This window comes from Centruroides sculpturatus, unplaced genomic scaffold (genome assembly GCF_000671375.1).
Source record: "Centruroides sculpturatus isolate CEXI.00-Female unplaced genomic scaffold, Cexi_2.0 scaffold636, whole genome shotgun sequence".
In the NCBI taxonomy this organism is placed as follows: domain Eukaryota; kingdom Metazoa; phylum Arthropoda; class Arachnida; order Scorpiones; family Buthidae; genus Centruroides; species Centruroides sculpturatus.
Genome location: NW_019384931.1, coordinates 308,104 through 323,762, shown reverse-complemented (window position 1 = coordinate 323,762; position 15,659 = coordinate 308,104). Strand labels below are relative to the sequence as shown.

The 15,659-nt window shown below is 34.8% G+C and overlaps 3 protein-coding genes across 7 annotated transcripts in view; all 3 read left to right on the top strand.

The window, feature by feature from the left end:
• The window catches only part of LOC111631983 (zinc metalloproteinase nas-6-like), a 6,903-nt gene extending 3,668 nt beyond the window's left edge, over positions 1–3,235 (top strand). Inside the window, exons 7-12 of the mRNA XM_023376331.1 lie at positions 1,217–1,346; positions 1,398–1,455; positions 2,172–2,247; positions 2,317–2,434; positions 2,712–2,887; positions 2,967–3,235. Of these exons, the coding sequence (XP_023232099.1) occupies positions 1,217–1,346; positions 1,398–1,455; positions 2,172–2,247; positions 2,317–2,434; positions 2,712–2,887; positions 2,967–3,190 (782 nt within the window). The 3' untranslated portion in view covers positions 3,191–3,235. The remainder of the gene's footprint in view (positions 1–1,216; positions 1,347–1,397; positions 1,456–2,171; positions 2,248–2,316; positions 2,435–2,711; positions 2,888–2,966) is intronic.
• Positions 3,236–6,430: 3,195 nt separating this feature from the next.
• LOC111631982 lies at positions 6,431–6,970 on the top strand. The gene has a single exon (XM_023376330.1). The coding sequence runs from the start codon at positions 6,431–6,433 to the stop codon at positions 6,968–6,970; it is 540 nt and encodes a 179-aa protein (XP_023232098.1).
• Positions 6,971–8,203: 1,233 nt separating this feature from the next.
• LOC111632007 lies at positions 8,204–15,303 on the top strand. Of its 5 annotated transcripts, none has more exons than XM_023376361.1 (4): positions 8,204–8,415; positions 8,491–8,623; positions 8,870–8,945; positions 9,015–9,318. In XM_023376361.1, the coding sequence occupies exons 1-4, from the start codon at positions 8,393–8,395 to the stop codon at positions 9,134–9,136; spliced, it is 354 nt and encodes a 117-aa protein (XP_023232129.1). In that variant the 5' UTR covers positions 8,204–8,392; the 3' UTR covers positions 9,137–9,318. The 5 variants fall into 5 exon arrangements, 2 of the variants coding, with proteins under 2 accessions (XP_023232129.1, XP_023232130.1); XR_002757793.1 differs by lacking the exons at positions 8,204–8,415; positions 8,491–8,623; positions 8,870–8,945; positions 9,015–9,318 and adding exons at positions 14,076–14,189; positions 14,408–14,479; positions 14,555–14,687; positions 14,735–15,303; XR_002757794.1 differs by lacking the exons at positions 8,204–8,415; positions 8,491–8,623; positions 8,870–8,945; positions 9,015–9,318 and adding exons at positions 14,083–14,189; positions 14,408–14,479; positions 14,555–14,687; positions 14,819–15,303.
• The last annotated feature ends 356 nt before the right edge of the window (positions 15,304–15,659 follow it).

Sequence of the window (15,659 nt, the reverse complement as noted above, 5' to 3'; positions counted from 1 at the left end):
GAAGAAGAATTCACATTTATTATTGAACAAAAAAATTCCCAAGTCGAACTTAGACGAGAGTGACGTATATCCGGTGTGTCGAACTGTCACCTTTTTATAGCGTCAACATCGAACTCGCTGACCAATTAGTGCTTACTGAACCATAGCACTATGCAAATGTCATGTGGTTTATCAATCTTCTTGGCCCCCGAAATGTTTGGTGAAGAAAATATGGCCCGCGGGCTATAATAAGTTGGACAGCGCTGTCCTTATTCATACACGTGTTTTGTAGCTCTATACTTAATTTGTCTACTATTAATTATTTATATTGTCTTGAAATTGATTTATGTTTGTGTCTACGAAGACAATTTATTTATGAACATAGCAACTTTGAGAGTCCTACGTAAACGTCTTCTTATCTTATTTTAGCGAAATAACCGGCATGCCGGTGTATCCGGGACAGACCATGAAATCAGATATTTCCGTATGGTAAAAACCGCCATGCCGGTTTAAGTGAGGTTATGGATCACTGTCTAGATAGCGTATTAGAAAAACGGACGAGTTACGTCATGTAAAAACGAACGAGTTTTTATTCTAAAACTTCAAAACTGTCAACAGTACGTGAAAAACTACGATTATGTGTTTAATTTCTTCATTTTGTCTTCTTTCTAACGACTTAAAATACTCTTGAAATTCCGAAAGTGCTTATTTATGTGTTGTTTTTTTAGTTAAGTTATGGCAACGCAACACTTGGGCGTTCTGCCTAGAGGAATGGTTTTCGGGAGATCTTTTATAAAGCAAATTCGCACCTATTCGGGTGTTACATACGTGGAGAACACCCGGAAAACACGTGGCTAGCCCGTCTTGGCGAAGCGCGAACGTACGACCGAACTCCCAGTGTTCAAGAAACAGAACCGCGGGTCGAGAAACCCCTGAAATTATTCGGGGGTAGTCCGTTCAAATATATCTGACTCCGTTTCTCACCACCCATTCGCCCCATTGTGCTACTACTACTTAAAAAAAACTACTTCTACTAACGTCATCACGTTAGTAGTAGTAGTTATTTTTAACTCTTAAATTAATTTTTTTAGTCTCGTAAACGAAAACTCTCTTCCTGATTCCTAGTCAGTCAAATCTTACAATGTTATTATTTTATTGCTCTCGGAAAAACGTTTTCTGTAACGTTTAATTAACAACTACTTTTGTTACATCTGATTAATTTAATTTTTGATTTCAGTCGCATTTAACCGACATGACGGTAACCCCGGGATTTCCGACACGCTGGTCTCCCCATTTATATGCGGCATGCCAGTCATTCCGCAAAAATACGATATGAAGACCAAATCACACGATACTTCGCAACATTCGTATCGCAACTAAGAACAAACTGTGTGGACAAACTTATACTTATTTGCGAGNATGGAAAATGTGGATTTATTCGAAGGCGATATTAGATTGGATACGTCATTTGGAGAGGTGATTTATAAATTTTTACACATTTAACCTTCGTTTGTTCATTTTTAGGACCTATTGTTTTTGGAGGTTCGAGGGAAAAGCGATGCCTGAAAGTGGCTCTTCCAATGATCTTCGTGTCTTATAATTTCTTTAACAGAATCGCAAGACGTGTTCAATTTCCTGGATAGGGTCTATTCATTAAGTTTTCTTGTTCACTTGTGTGTTACATATCAGAATTGGACGTTCATTATCAAGGACTTTCTTGGAAATCTTTTACGGTAAACCTGGAATCCAGACCTTGTGAAAGATCAAGAAATAGGCGACTGAGAATGTGGCATCCTAATCATATGTGATCACCAGTGTAATTAACATCACTCAAATATAAGAAACAATGTTTCAATATTTAATATTCTTATGCGTACTTTGTTTTCCGGATTTTCTGCTCCTTCCTTCTTGCGGACGCAAGAGAAGCCTTATGTAGTGCCAATTGTGAGTTTGCCCAGGTCCATGATGAGGGAATTGAGCAAACCCACAATGGACACAACAATTTTCGTCGGACGTTTAGTGTTTCTGTTCAAAATGGTGATGCTTTTCGTGGTATCTGTATTGGAACTGTCGCATGGATAACGGATGCCAGAAACTTTGTAAAGTCTCTTAACATATATTCAATATTGTATTGATATAAAATTATATGCAGAAATTTTTTGAAATTAATTAAAGAATTTTAAAATGTTTAGAGTCGAGCAGTTGTACTGAAACAGAGTGAACTTTGGGATGATGGTATAATATATTACAAGTTTTCTCCTTTCCTAAGTACGTTACTTTGCTGTATTTGAAATAATTAATGATATCGACTAAAATAATAATAGTAGTTTCTACTAGATTATTACAGAATTAAGTTTTTAAAATCAATTTTTAAGTACATGGAGAGTGTAACTTGCTTACGCTTTGTAACAAGAAGAAGAGAGAATAATTATATTTACATACAGGGAGGAAAAGGGTAAGAATATTGATACAGATATTTAATCATTTGCTTTNTTAAATAATTAAAGATATCGATTAATATAATAATAATACTTTCTATTAGAAATTCACCAAGTTATTCTTTTATTAACAATTTTTCGTGCCATCGAGTATGTAAGTTGCTTACGTTTTGTGTATAGAAGAACAGAGGATAATTATATTTATATACAGGAAGGAGAAGGGTAAGAATATTGATATAGATACTTAATTATTTACGTTATATTTATTATAAGATATATATATATATATTTCAGGTGTAATTCCCACGTTGGAAAACAGGGTGGACGTCAGATTCTTAATTTAGGAAGAGGATGTTGGAACCTCGGAATAATAGTTCACGAATTAGGCCACGTTATCGGCTTTTATCACGAACATAATCGACCAGATCGTGATAGATATATAGATATTAAATGGAGTAATATTATAGATGGTAAGTCATATAAGTCATACTGTTTGATAAATTTTATGCATAAATAGCTTGAACTGATGATTTTTTTTTTTGCGAGCAGAACATACGAAAACGTTTCTGATGTACGATAAAAATTTGTTGAGGATATGTGACAAATATAGTTACGATAGCATTATGCATTATGGTCCTAAAGAATTCGCTAAAGATGGTAAAGTAAGTTTCGAGCCAACTCTTCCAAATATTACCATGAAAGAAATTACGGACCGGCAATTTTTGTCAGAATCAGACATTAATTGTATTAACAAGTTTTACAAATGCGAATAAATTCTCTTGTAAATATATAAATAAAATTTAGTTCATTGTCTGAATTTTCCTGGTAAAACTTTATTTTATGCAGGAAATAATTAGACTTTTCCCTTTTTAGATGGTATTGAATATCCTAATTCATACACGTGTTTAATTTATTTCTATTAATTATTTATATTGTCTCGAAATTGATTTATGTTTGTGTCTATGAAGACAATTTATTTATGACCATAGCAACTTTGAGAGTCCTACGTAAGCGTCCTCTTATTTTTGCGGAATGACCGGTATGTCGGTGTATCCAGGACCGACCATGAAATCAGATACTGTATTTCCGTACGGTAAAAACCGCCATGCCGGTTTAAGTGAGGTTATGGATCCCTGTGTAGAGAGCGCGTTAGAAAAACGAACGAGTTTTTATTCTAAAACTGTGAAACTGTCAGCAGTACATGAAAAACTACGATTAAGTGTTTAATTTCTTCATTTTGTCTTCTTTCTAACGACTTAAAATACTCTTGAAAATCCGAAAGTGCTTATTTACGTGTTGTTTTTTTAGTTAAGTTATGGCAACGCAACACTTGGGCGATCTGCCTAGAGGAATGGTTTCAGGGAGGTCTTTTATAAAAGTAATTCGCTCCTATTCGAGTGTTACAGACGTGGAGAAAACCAGGAAAAAACGTGGCTAGCCCGTCTTGGCGAAGCGCGAACCCAGGACCGAACTCCCAGTGTTCAAGAAACAGAACCGCGGGTCGAGAAATCTCCTGAAATTTTTCGGGGGTAGTCCGTTCAAATATGTCTGACTCCGTTTCTCACCACCCATTCGCCCCATTGTGCTACTACTGCTAAAAAAAAAACTACTACTACTAACGTGATGACGTTAGTAGTAGTAGTTTTTTTTAAACTCTTAAATTAATTCTTTTAGTCTTGTAAACGAAAACTCTCTTCCTGATTCCAAGTCAGTCAAATCTTACAATGTTATTATTTTATTGCTCTCGGAAAAACGTTTTCTGTAACGTTTAATTAACAACTAGTTTTGTTACATCTGATTAATTTAATTTTATATTTCAGTCGCATTTAACCGGCATGACGGTAACCCCGGGATTTCCGACAGGCTGGTCTCCCCATTTCTATGCGGCATGCCAGTCATTTCGCAAAAATACGATATGAAGACCAAATCACACGATACTTCGCAACATTCGTATCGCAACTAAGAACAAACTGTGTGGACAAACTTATACTTATTTGCGAGTATTTGAAGTCCGTAACAACGGGCTATAAATTTCCTGTCTAAATCTGCTGTTTATATTAATAAAAAGTAAAACGGCAAACCCGTATTTGGAACAAGACTATGTCTCGTAGACTCACTACTAAGGGCAATCACTTTGATGCTCGAGACAGTTCTCGTTCTTATTCTCCAATCTTCTTTGGTATCGCTGCTTTTGGGCGCGACCGTTCAAACTTCGCCGGCCACCATGCATTTTCGATGAAATTAACCTATCCAATTTCGAAATTTCTCTCCGTTGCGTGTCGGCCCGGGTTGAATTTTTGTCGATGCGTAACAAAATTTCTCGTTTTTGAAAAACTAATCTTGGTTATTTTATCGTCCGAAATTATTTTTTTTATTTTGCACAAACAATATACAATTTAACCCGATTATAACTTCATCGGATGCAATTACGACACTAATACAACGTCAAATTTTTATCGGTCTCACGATTTTACTATACTAGATAATGTTAAGAAAACCCACTTGTAACGACATAAAACCCTGTTTTAATGTCATATTTGAAGCATTCGCAAATTTACAAAATTAGATTACAAATTTTATTTAACATAGAAGAAACTACGTGTGTTCAGTCCTAAGGTCAGAGTTCACTTCCTAGAACGACTGTGGGTGGTACTCTCACCATCTGACTTCGGTTTGCCTGTTTGTAGAGAGACAAACAAGTTTTTGTATTTTATTTTGAATCGGTTCTCGGTCCCCGAGTGCCTACAACTCTGATTTTTTATGCGCGCATGATTTGGGCACCTGATACTCTGTGCCAAATTGCAACTCCTGACACGTACTCCTTCATACCTCTATGCTGGTAAGAACGGGTGGCAGTACGATTTTATAAACAAGACATAGTCTTGTCAATAATCTGAAGATTGGCAAAATGTGATTGATTCATTCGATGGTTTGTAACTCCGTATAAAGTATATGCCACTTAGAGGCATTAATACTGTAATTCCTTTTCTATCAGACAACTTGCGAGGAATTTTGTCATAACTTACATTCTGTGAATTTGAGCCTAATTTTGGAATAGGCGACGGACGACAATTGATGAGGTAACTCGCAGTAAGCGTGGTCTTTAGAAGTGAACTAATGAAAACACCCAGGTGCTGTAACATGTAAACAGGGGCGCCCGGTGCGGTCGCACCGGGCGCAGTCATAGTGGGGGCGCCGAAAATGCAACGATAGATCGTATGCGAAAAAAATAAAACTCGATCACCTCATTACTACTTAACCCTACTTGCCAAAATAAATACCAAGCTTAAAAACAAAAAAAAAATCCCAAGAACTGAAGACAATGGATCACCAGTTCCAAGAACATAAGACAATGGAAGAGCTGAGGGCCGATAAGACAAAAAGAACGGGTAGTCTTGACTGGACCTTTGTGGGAGTAAGACGTGAAGAGAAGAGCGCTCCAGATCGCGAGTAGGCGACTAGGGGCTATTTGAGACTGAATTATTCCGAAGGAAGGATATTTTGATTATGTTAGAAAAATAGAGAACTCCAGAGTCAACGTAGGACGGAAGTCCCGATAATAAAAAAAGGGAAGAAAAATCACGTCTGGTGTATCTGCAAAATTCGAGGTGGTGCCCATCCAATATTCACGAAATAAAGAGAATCCAGGGTATTTTGATCTTTCCCTTTTTCTATCTACCTTCTCATATAATTTTCTACCCGCTTTGGTTATAAGTTAGTGAGAAAGAATTAGTTCTAAGTTTCTGTACGCGTACTATTGTCGCGAAATTATTGTACTGTATATTAAATGTCCAAAAAGTGATATCCAAGCACATAGAAGGACTATCGCTGAAAAAGATTGTGAAACTCGTTGGGAGAGTAGAGTTTCTAGCCTCGCTGCAGTTCGTTATCACTACTCTTCAGTTCGTGACGCCCTTCTTGATCTTCAGGAAGAAACGAATGACCCAGTTGCAGCATCAGAGGCCTTGTCCCTGATTCAGACCATGGAGCAATTTGAGTTTATAGTAACGATAATGGCTTGGTACGATATATTATTTCGAGTAAACATTGTAAGCGAGGCTATGCAGTCCGAAACTATGGATTTACCAAACGCTACACAATTGCTGAAGAACTACGATGAATTTGTAAAAGAGTACCGGCGTTATTCGTCCGCTGTAATAACAGCTAGGGAAATTGCTTTTCAGGCTGGAATAGATCTTATTTTTAAGTCAGTCCGATCCCGAAGAAAGAAGAGATTATTTAAATACGAGGCCGTAGGTGATATACCAACAGATGCCGAAGAATTGTTTAAAATAAACGTCTTTTGCCCTATGATCGATACAATTGAGAATGCCTTGGTCACTCGATTTACACAACTATCCAAATTTAATGATACACGGTCCTTTTTATACAACATCAAAACAATTCGTGAAAAGTCAAAATTCGAAAAAGCCTGTGCAAATTTAGAAATAAGTTTAACCGATGGAGAAAAATGTGAGGCATCTGAAGAACTTTTACACCCGAATCCATTGTTGAAAGAGCTCGAATCATCAGAATCAATAAAAGTTCTTTAACTTATTAAACAAAATAATTGGCAGGATATATTTCCGAATGTGTGGACTGCGCTTCGAATTTTTCTGACCATACTTATAACTGTCGCTAAAGAAAAACCAAGTTTCAGTAAATTAAAACTTATTTACGTTCAACCATGTGTCAGGATAGACTGTCAGATCTAGCAATTTTATCTATCGAAAATAGTATTGCCCAGGAATTAAATTATTCTGAATTAATAACATTTGCAAGCGCAAAAGCGAGGAAGGTGGCAATGTAGGCTTTTTATTTTATTTTATTTCTTAATTTGTTTCAAGTTCAAATTAATTTACGATGTAAATTTGTCTTTTGCGTGATGTGAGCGTTGTCTGTGCCATAGCAGTTTAAGTAAATATTGATATAAATATTGCCTTATGAAAGAAATTAAATAAATATTGTCTTGAGAAAGAAATATTGTTTTTTTCACTGTTATTGTTCCTCATCCATACTAGTACTATGCTATAGATTTTACACAAGAGTCAGCTGGGTTGTGAGAATATAACACATGATCCTGAAATGTGTGCTATATCTCCATAACCTAAAATTAAGAGATTCCACTACGGAGGAGAGGGCAAAAAACGTCAACAGCTCGCGATACGTCTGAATTAACGAGGGTCAAGTTAACTCTCCATTTACCGTCATTATCGTTTCTCATCCATAGTGTTTCTAATGGTATTACTATACTAATCTTTCGAAGGTCTGAGTTATTAATAATGTGAAAAATGTACGTTATCAGTTTAGTCTCTACAGGGGGAGAACGCAACAATGAGATCTCGCACCACCTAAAAATCTGGCTAGGACCGCCACTGCCCGTAGAAACTAAATGAAATAAACTTTCTCTTTATTTTTCAAAGAAACTTTATTATATTTTATTTTCTGAAATATTTTCACGAACTGTAACAGAGACATGTCATCAATGCCAAATTAATATCATTCTTTCTGCATTGTCTTCAGAAATTCCATATTTATCAAGTATCGGATTATATAAATAGCTTCAACCAAACTTATTGGTTTTCACAAGGACGTTTTCACAGAAAAATAAATGGATAAGAATTAAATAATAAAAAATAGTTAAGAAATTTCTATATAAAGTTCGTCATTTTACGACGTTTACACTACTCAACAATAAGAAAAGTCAATGGAAAAGGTACATTTTTTACATATTTTAACATTATAAATATATTTATTTAATTACTTTAATTAATAATTCGAGTGAAATGACAATAATCGACATTATATCTCGATTTAGTAAATACATCTAATAATTACGCTGTATTTATAACAATGAAGAATTTTATTAAATAACATTTAGACATATTTTTATATAATAAAATAAACTTTTTATTATTAATGTAAGGATTTTATAAGGTAAAGAAGAAAATCCTTAATTTATAAGCTACACGATTATGATTTTCTATATAATCACTTTGTAAGTACTGTATTATAATTACATTAATTGTAATATTATCATTATTATAGAATTTTAATTAATTTATCATTATAGATGTTTATTCCTTTCCTATCAAAAAACTGTTTCAGTAAATAATGAAACTTTCAATTATACTTTGTATAAGAGTTCTATGGAAAATGTGGATTTATTCGAAGGCGATATTAAATTGGATACGTCATTGGGAGAGGTGATTTATAAATTTTTACACATTTAACCTTTGTTTGTTCATTTTTAGGACCGTTTTTTAGGCGGGTCGTTTCGGGTTTCCATTCAAAATGGTGATGCTTTTCGTGGAATCTGTATTCGGACTGTCGCATCGATAACGGATGCCACAAACTTTGTAAAGTCTCTTAACATATATTCAATATTGTATTAATATAAAATTATATTCAGAAATTTTTTGAAATTAATTAAACAATTTTAAAATATTTAGAGTCGAGCAGTTGTACTGAAAAAGAGTGAACTTTGGGATGATGGTATAATATATTACAAGTTTTCTCCTTTCCTAAGTACGTTATTTTGCTGTATTTGAGTTAATTAATAATATCGATTAATATAATAATAATACTTTCTACTAGAACTTCACCAAACTGTTATTTTAAGGACATGTTTTCGCATCATCGAACAATATACTTGCTTACGTTTTCTATCTGGAAGAACAGAGAATAATTATATTTATATACAAAAAGGGAAAGGGTAAGAATTTTGATACTTAATTATTTACGTTATATTTATTATAAGATATGTATATATATATTTCAGATGAAATTCTTTCTTTGGGAAACGGGGTGGACGTCAGATTCTTAATTTAAGAAGTAAATGTTTGAATTTTGGAACAATATTTCACGAATTAGGCCACGTTATTGGCTTCTATCACGAACATAATCGACTGAATCGTGATAAATATATTAAAATTTTATGGGATAATATTAAAGAAGGTAAGTCATACTGTTCGATAAATTTTATGCATAAATAGTTTGAACTGATGACTTTTCTTTAACAAACAGATTTTAAGACGGATTTTCGGGTGTACAATGAGAACTTCTTGAGAATATGTGACCATTATAGTTATGATAGCATTATGCATTATGGTCCTAAATCCTTCGCTAAAGATGGTAAAGTAAGTTTCGAGCCAACTCTTCCAAATGTTACCATTAAAGAAATTTACGAACGGATATTTTTCTCAGAATCGGACATTAAATGTATTAACAAGTTATACAAATGCGAATAAATTCTGATGTAAATATATAAATAAAATTTAGTTCATTATCTGAATTTTCCCGGTAAAATTTTATTTTATGCAGAAAATAAGTAGATTTTTTCATTTTAAATGGTATTGAATATCCTAATTCATACACGTGTTTTGTAGCTCTATACTTAATTTCTCTACTATTAATAATTTATATTGTCTTGAAATTGATTTATGTTTGTGTCTATGAAGACAATTTATTTATGAACATAGCAACTTTGAGAGTCCTACGCAAGCGTCCTCTTATCTTATTTTAGCGGAATGACCGGCATGCCGGTGTATCGGGGACAGACCATGAAATCAGACATTTCCGTATGGTAAAAACCGTCATGCCGATTTAAGTGAGGTTATGGATCCCTGTCTAGATAGCGCATTAAAAAACGGACGAGTTACGTCATGTAAAAACGAACGAGTTTTTATTCTAAAACTGCAAAACTGTCAACAGTACGTGAAAAACTACGATTATGTGTTTAATTTCTTCATCTTGTCTTCTTTCTAACGACTTAAAATGCTCTTGAAATTCCGAAAGTGCTTATTTATGTGTTGTTTTTTAGTTAAGTTACGGCAACGCAACACTTGGGCGATCTGCCTAAAGCAGTGTTTTTCAACCTTCTTGAATACGCGACCCCTTTACAACTTAAAAAATTCTGGCGACCCCCTAGGGCCATATTAAAACTGTATCAGTGATTTTAAAAACTATGTATTTAATTTTCTTACTGTTGAGACAGATTATTGTTGATTAAAACGAAAGTTTCAGGAGAATCGACAATAACTTAACACACGTAAGGTATGAAACTTCCTTTAATTATAACATTGGGCACAGGGACCTGTTGACCTTTTTCTTTTAGGATCAAAATTTTACTTTCTACTTTTGTACTTTCTACTTTTAGATTCTACTTTTGTACTTGTTATTTCTTTTTGCAAATCAGCTCAACACTTTTGCTGCTATGATTTTCTGGGGTGGGCCGTATCCACCCAGGTCCCTCCCTGGCTACACCCATGGTTGAGACCTAACAATCGATCAAAAAATTAATTGTACTGTAAAATAAACACGTACAGCCTTCGCACTAAAATTGTAGTTTTTTAATGTAGTGTAGGACCTACAAACACTTGTCTTTTTCTTTTACCCGCGACCCCTGTGTAAGGCTTCGTGATCCCTGTGGGGGTCGCGACCCACAGGTTGGAAAACACTGGCCTAGAGAAATGGTTTCCGGAAGGTCTTTTATAAAGGTAATTCGCACCAATTCGGGTATTACAAACGTGGAGAAAACCCGGAAAACACGTGGCTAGCCCGTCCTGGCGAAGCCCGAACCCAGAACCGAACTCCCAGCATTCGAGAAACAGAACCGCGGGTCGAGAAACCCCTGAAATTTTTCGAAGGTGATCCGTTCAGATATGTTTGGCTCCGTTTCTCACCACCCAGTCGTCCCATTGTGAGCCTGGCCGACCTTAATGGGCTAAGTGTTTTAAAAAAAACTACTACTACTACTAACGTCATCAAGCAATTAATTCTTTTAGTCTTATAAACGAAAACTCTTTTCCTGATTCTAAGTCAGTCAAATTACAATGTTATTATTTTATTGCTCGCGGAAAAACGTTTTCTGTAACGTTTAATTAACAACTAGTTATGTTACATCTGATTAATTTAATTTTATATTTCAGTCGCATTTAACCGGCATGACGGTAACCCCGGGATTTCCGACACGGTCTCCCCATATATATGCGGCATGCCAGTCATTCCGCAAAAATACGATATGAGGACCAAATCACACGATACTTCGCAACATTCGTATCGCAACTAAGAACAAACTGTGTGGACAAACTTATACTTATTTGCGAGTATTTAAAGTCCGTAACAACGGGCTATAAATTTCCTGTTTAAATCTGCTGTTTATATTAATAAAAACAAATAAAACGGCAAACCCGTATTTGGAACAAGACTATGTCTCTTAGACTCACTGTGAAAATATAAAACCTACTCGCGATCTGGAGCGCTCTTCTCTTCACGTCTTACTCCCACGAAGGTCCAGTCAAGACTAACCCGTTCTTTTTGTCTTATCGGCCCTCAGCTCTTCCATTGTCTTATGTTCTTGGAAATGGTGATCCATTGTCTTTAGTTCTTGGGATTGGTGGTCTCACCCAAAGCGAAAAAAGGAAATAAAAGAAAGTTCTACAAATACGAAGAACAAAAGGAAATAAGGAAATAAATGTATAAATATTGGTTTCTTTAATCTTGGTATTTATTTTGGCAAGTAGGGTTAAGTAGGGATCGAGTTTTATTTTTTTCGCAGACGATCTATCGTTGCATTTTCGGCGCCCCCACTATGACGGCGCCCGGTGCGGTCGCACCTGTTTACACGTTACAGCACCTGGGTGTTTTCATTAGTTTACTTCTAAAGACCACGCTTACTACGAGTTACCTCATCAATTGTCGTCCGTCGCCTATTCCAAAATTAGACTCGAATCCACAATTTTTCATATTGTAAGTTATGACAAAATTCCTCGCAAGTTGTCTGATAGAAAAGGAATTACAGTATTAATGCCTCTAAGTGGCATATACTTTATATGGAGTTACAAACCGTCGAATGAATCAATCACATTTGCCAATCTTCAGATTATTGACAAGACTATGTCTTGTTTATAAAATCGTACTGCCGGTTTATGTTACCAGCTTAGAGGTATGAAGGAGTACGTGTCAGGAGTTGCAATTTGGCACAGAGTATCAGGTGCCCAAATCATGCGCGCATAAAAAAAACCAGATCTGTAGGCACTCGGGGGACCGAGAACCGAGTCAAAATAAAATACAAATGGCGACTCTCTCTACAAACAGGCAAACCGAAGTCAGATGGTGAGAGTACCACCACAGTCGTTCTAGGAAGTGAACTCTGACCTTAGGACTGAACACACGTAGTTTCTTCTATGTTAAATAAAATTTGTAATCTAATTTTGTAAATTTGGGAATGCTTCAAATATGACGTTAAAACAGGGTTTTATGTCGTTACAAGTGGGTTTTCTTAACATTATCTAGTACAGTAAAATCGTGAGACCGATAAAAATTTGACGTTGTATTAGTGTCGTAATTACATCCGATGACGTTATAATCGGGTTAAACTGTATATTGTTTGTGCTAAATAAAAAAAATAATTTCGGACGATAAAATAACCACGACTAGTTTTTCAAAAATGGGAAATTTCGTTACGCATCGACAAAAAATTAACCCGGTCGACACGCAAAGGAGAGAAATTTCGAAATTGCATAGGTTAATTTCATCGAAAATGCATGGTGGCCGGCGAAGTTTGAACGATCGCGCCCAAAAACAGCGATACCAAAGAAGATTGGAGAATGAGAACAAGATCCGCCTCGAGCGTCAAAGTGATTGCGCTTAGTACAACATCGCTCACAAAAGTGAGCTGTGTTGTGAGAATATAAAACATGATCCTGAAATGTGTGCTATATCGCCATAACCTAAAATTAAGAGATTCCATCTACGGAGGAGAGGGCAAAAACGTCAACAGCTCGCGATACGTCTGAATTAACGAGGGTCAAGTTAACTCTCTATTTACCGTCGTTATCATTTCTCATCCATAGTATTACTAATAGTACTACTATACTAATCTTTCGGAGGTCAGAATTATTAATAATGTGAAAAATATACGTTATCAGTTTAGTCTCTATAGGGAGGGACGCAACAATGAGATCTCGCACCAACTGAAAAACTGGCTAGGGCCGTCACTGCCCGTAGAGACTAAATTGTACATAGAGATTACAGATACATTTTTCACATTATCATGCTTTATCACCGTTCTACGCTGTACTTAAAAAATTTGTAATGGAGGGTTAACTCTAAACGCACAGTAAGTTGGTGACCATTTTTTTTTTTTAGGCGTCAGAATTTTTCATCGAGCTATTCGGACTTGAGTAGCTAATATTAAAAGATCTGGCCCGCAGGTGGTATGCTGTCCATGCCTGGTTTAGGGCCAAGGAATAGATTAATTCACTTTCTATTGTTTTAACGGTAATAACTAATTCGAACGTCAAACGATTCCGCGTTCGAACGGCCTCCTGCAATGAATTAAATACGAAGTACAATACGTTGCACCACTTATTTGATATCGTCCTCGTTGAAATATTTTACGTTTAATAACTATGTATTTAATTCAGAAATATGTAATAATACTATTTAAAATGAGTTTTTTCTTTATTTTTCTAAGAAACTTTATTATGTTTATTTTCTGAAGTATTTTCACGTACTGTAACAGAGACGTGTCATCAATACCAAATTGATATCATTCTTTCTGCATTGTCTTCAGAAATTCGATAATTTTCAAGTATCGGATTATATAAACAACTTCAACCAAACTTATTGGTTTTCAAAAGAATGTTTTCACAGAAAAATAAATGGATAAGAATAAAATAATAAAAGAAAAGTTAAGAAATTTCTATATAAAGTTCGTCATTTTACGACGTTTACACTACTCTACAGTAAGATAAGCCTATGAAAAAGGTACATTTTTACATATTTTAACATTATAAATATATTTATACAATTATTTTAATTAATAATAATTAAGAATTCGAGTGAAATGGCAATAATCGACATTATATCTCGATTCTGTAAATGCCTGTAATAATCATGCTGTATTTGTAATATTAAAAATTTTATTAAATAACATTTAGACATATTTTTATATAATAAAATAAACTTTTTATTATTAATATAAGGATTTTATAAGGTAAAGAAGAAAATCCTTAATTTATAAGCTACACGATTATGATGTTCTATATAATCACTTTGTAAGTACTGTATTATAATTATATTAATTGTAATATTATCATTATTATAGAATTTTAATTAATTTATCTTTATAGATGTTTATTCCTTTCCTATCAAAAAACTGTTTTAGCAAATAATGAAACCGTCAATTATGCTTTGTATAAGAGTTCTATGGAAAATGTGGATTTATTCGAAGGCGATATTAGATTGGATACGTCATTTGGAGAGGTGATTTATAAATTTTTACACATTTAACTTTCGTTTGTTCATTTTAGGACCTATTGTTTTTGGAGGTTCGAGCGAAAAGCCATGCCGGAATGTCTTCCAATGATCTTCGTTCCTTCTAATTTTTTTAACAGAATCGCAAAAGACGTGTCTAATTCCCTGGATAGGGTCTATCCATTAAGTTCTCTTGTTCACTTGTGTGTTACATATCAGAATTGGACGTTCATTATCAAGGGCTTTCTTGGAAATCTTTTACGGTAAACCTGGAATCCAGACCTTGTGAAAGATCAAGAATTAGGCGACTGAGAATGTGGCATCCTGATCATATGTGATTACCAGTGTAATTAAGATCTCTCAAATAGAAGAAAACAATGTCTCAATACAGTATTTAATATTCTTATGCGTATTTTGTTTTTTGGATTTTCTGCTCCTTCCTTCTTGCGAACACAAAAGAGGCCTTAACTAGTGCTCATTGTGGATTCGCCCACGTCCCTCATTGTGGACCTGGGCAAACTCACAATGGGCACAACAATTTTCGTCGTACAGTTAGTGTTTCTATTCAAAATGGTGATGCTTTTCGTCGTATCTGTATTCGAACTGACGCATGGATAACGGATACCAGNAATTCCGTACATTTCAAAATTTTATGAAAAATATAAAATTTATATTAAAGAATTATTTTTTGTCAACTTAGTAGGTGAACAAAGAAATAAATTAAATTAAAGTATTTGTTTGATTAATAAAGCAAATGAGATACAATCGAAGAATCCTTTAGAAGTAGCAGGAGTCGTATACGAGTTAATGTGCACGTGTACACAACGGAAATACTATATTGGAGTAACAGGAAGAAAACTGGAAGTGAGACTGAAAGAGCATGAAGCGGCAATCCGACTAAATAGAACAGAATCCCCGTGGCAACAACACTGCAGTATGACAAATTTGCGACCGAAATAATATTAAAATATTGTATAAAGT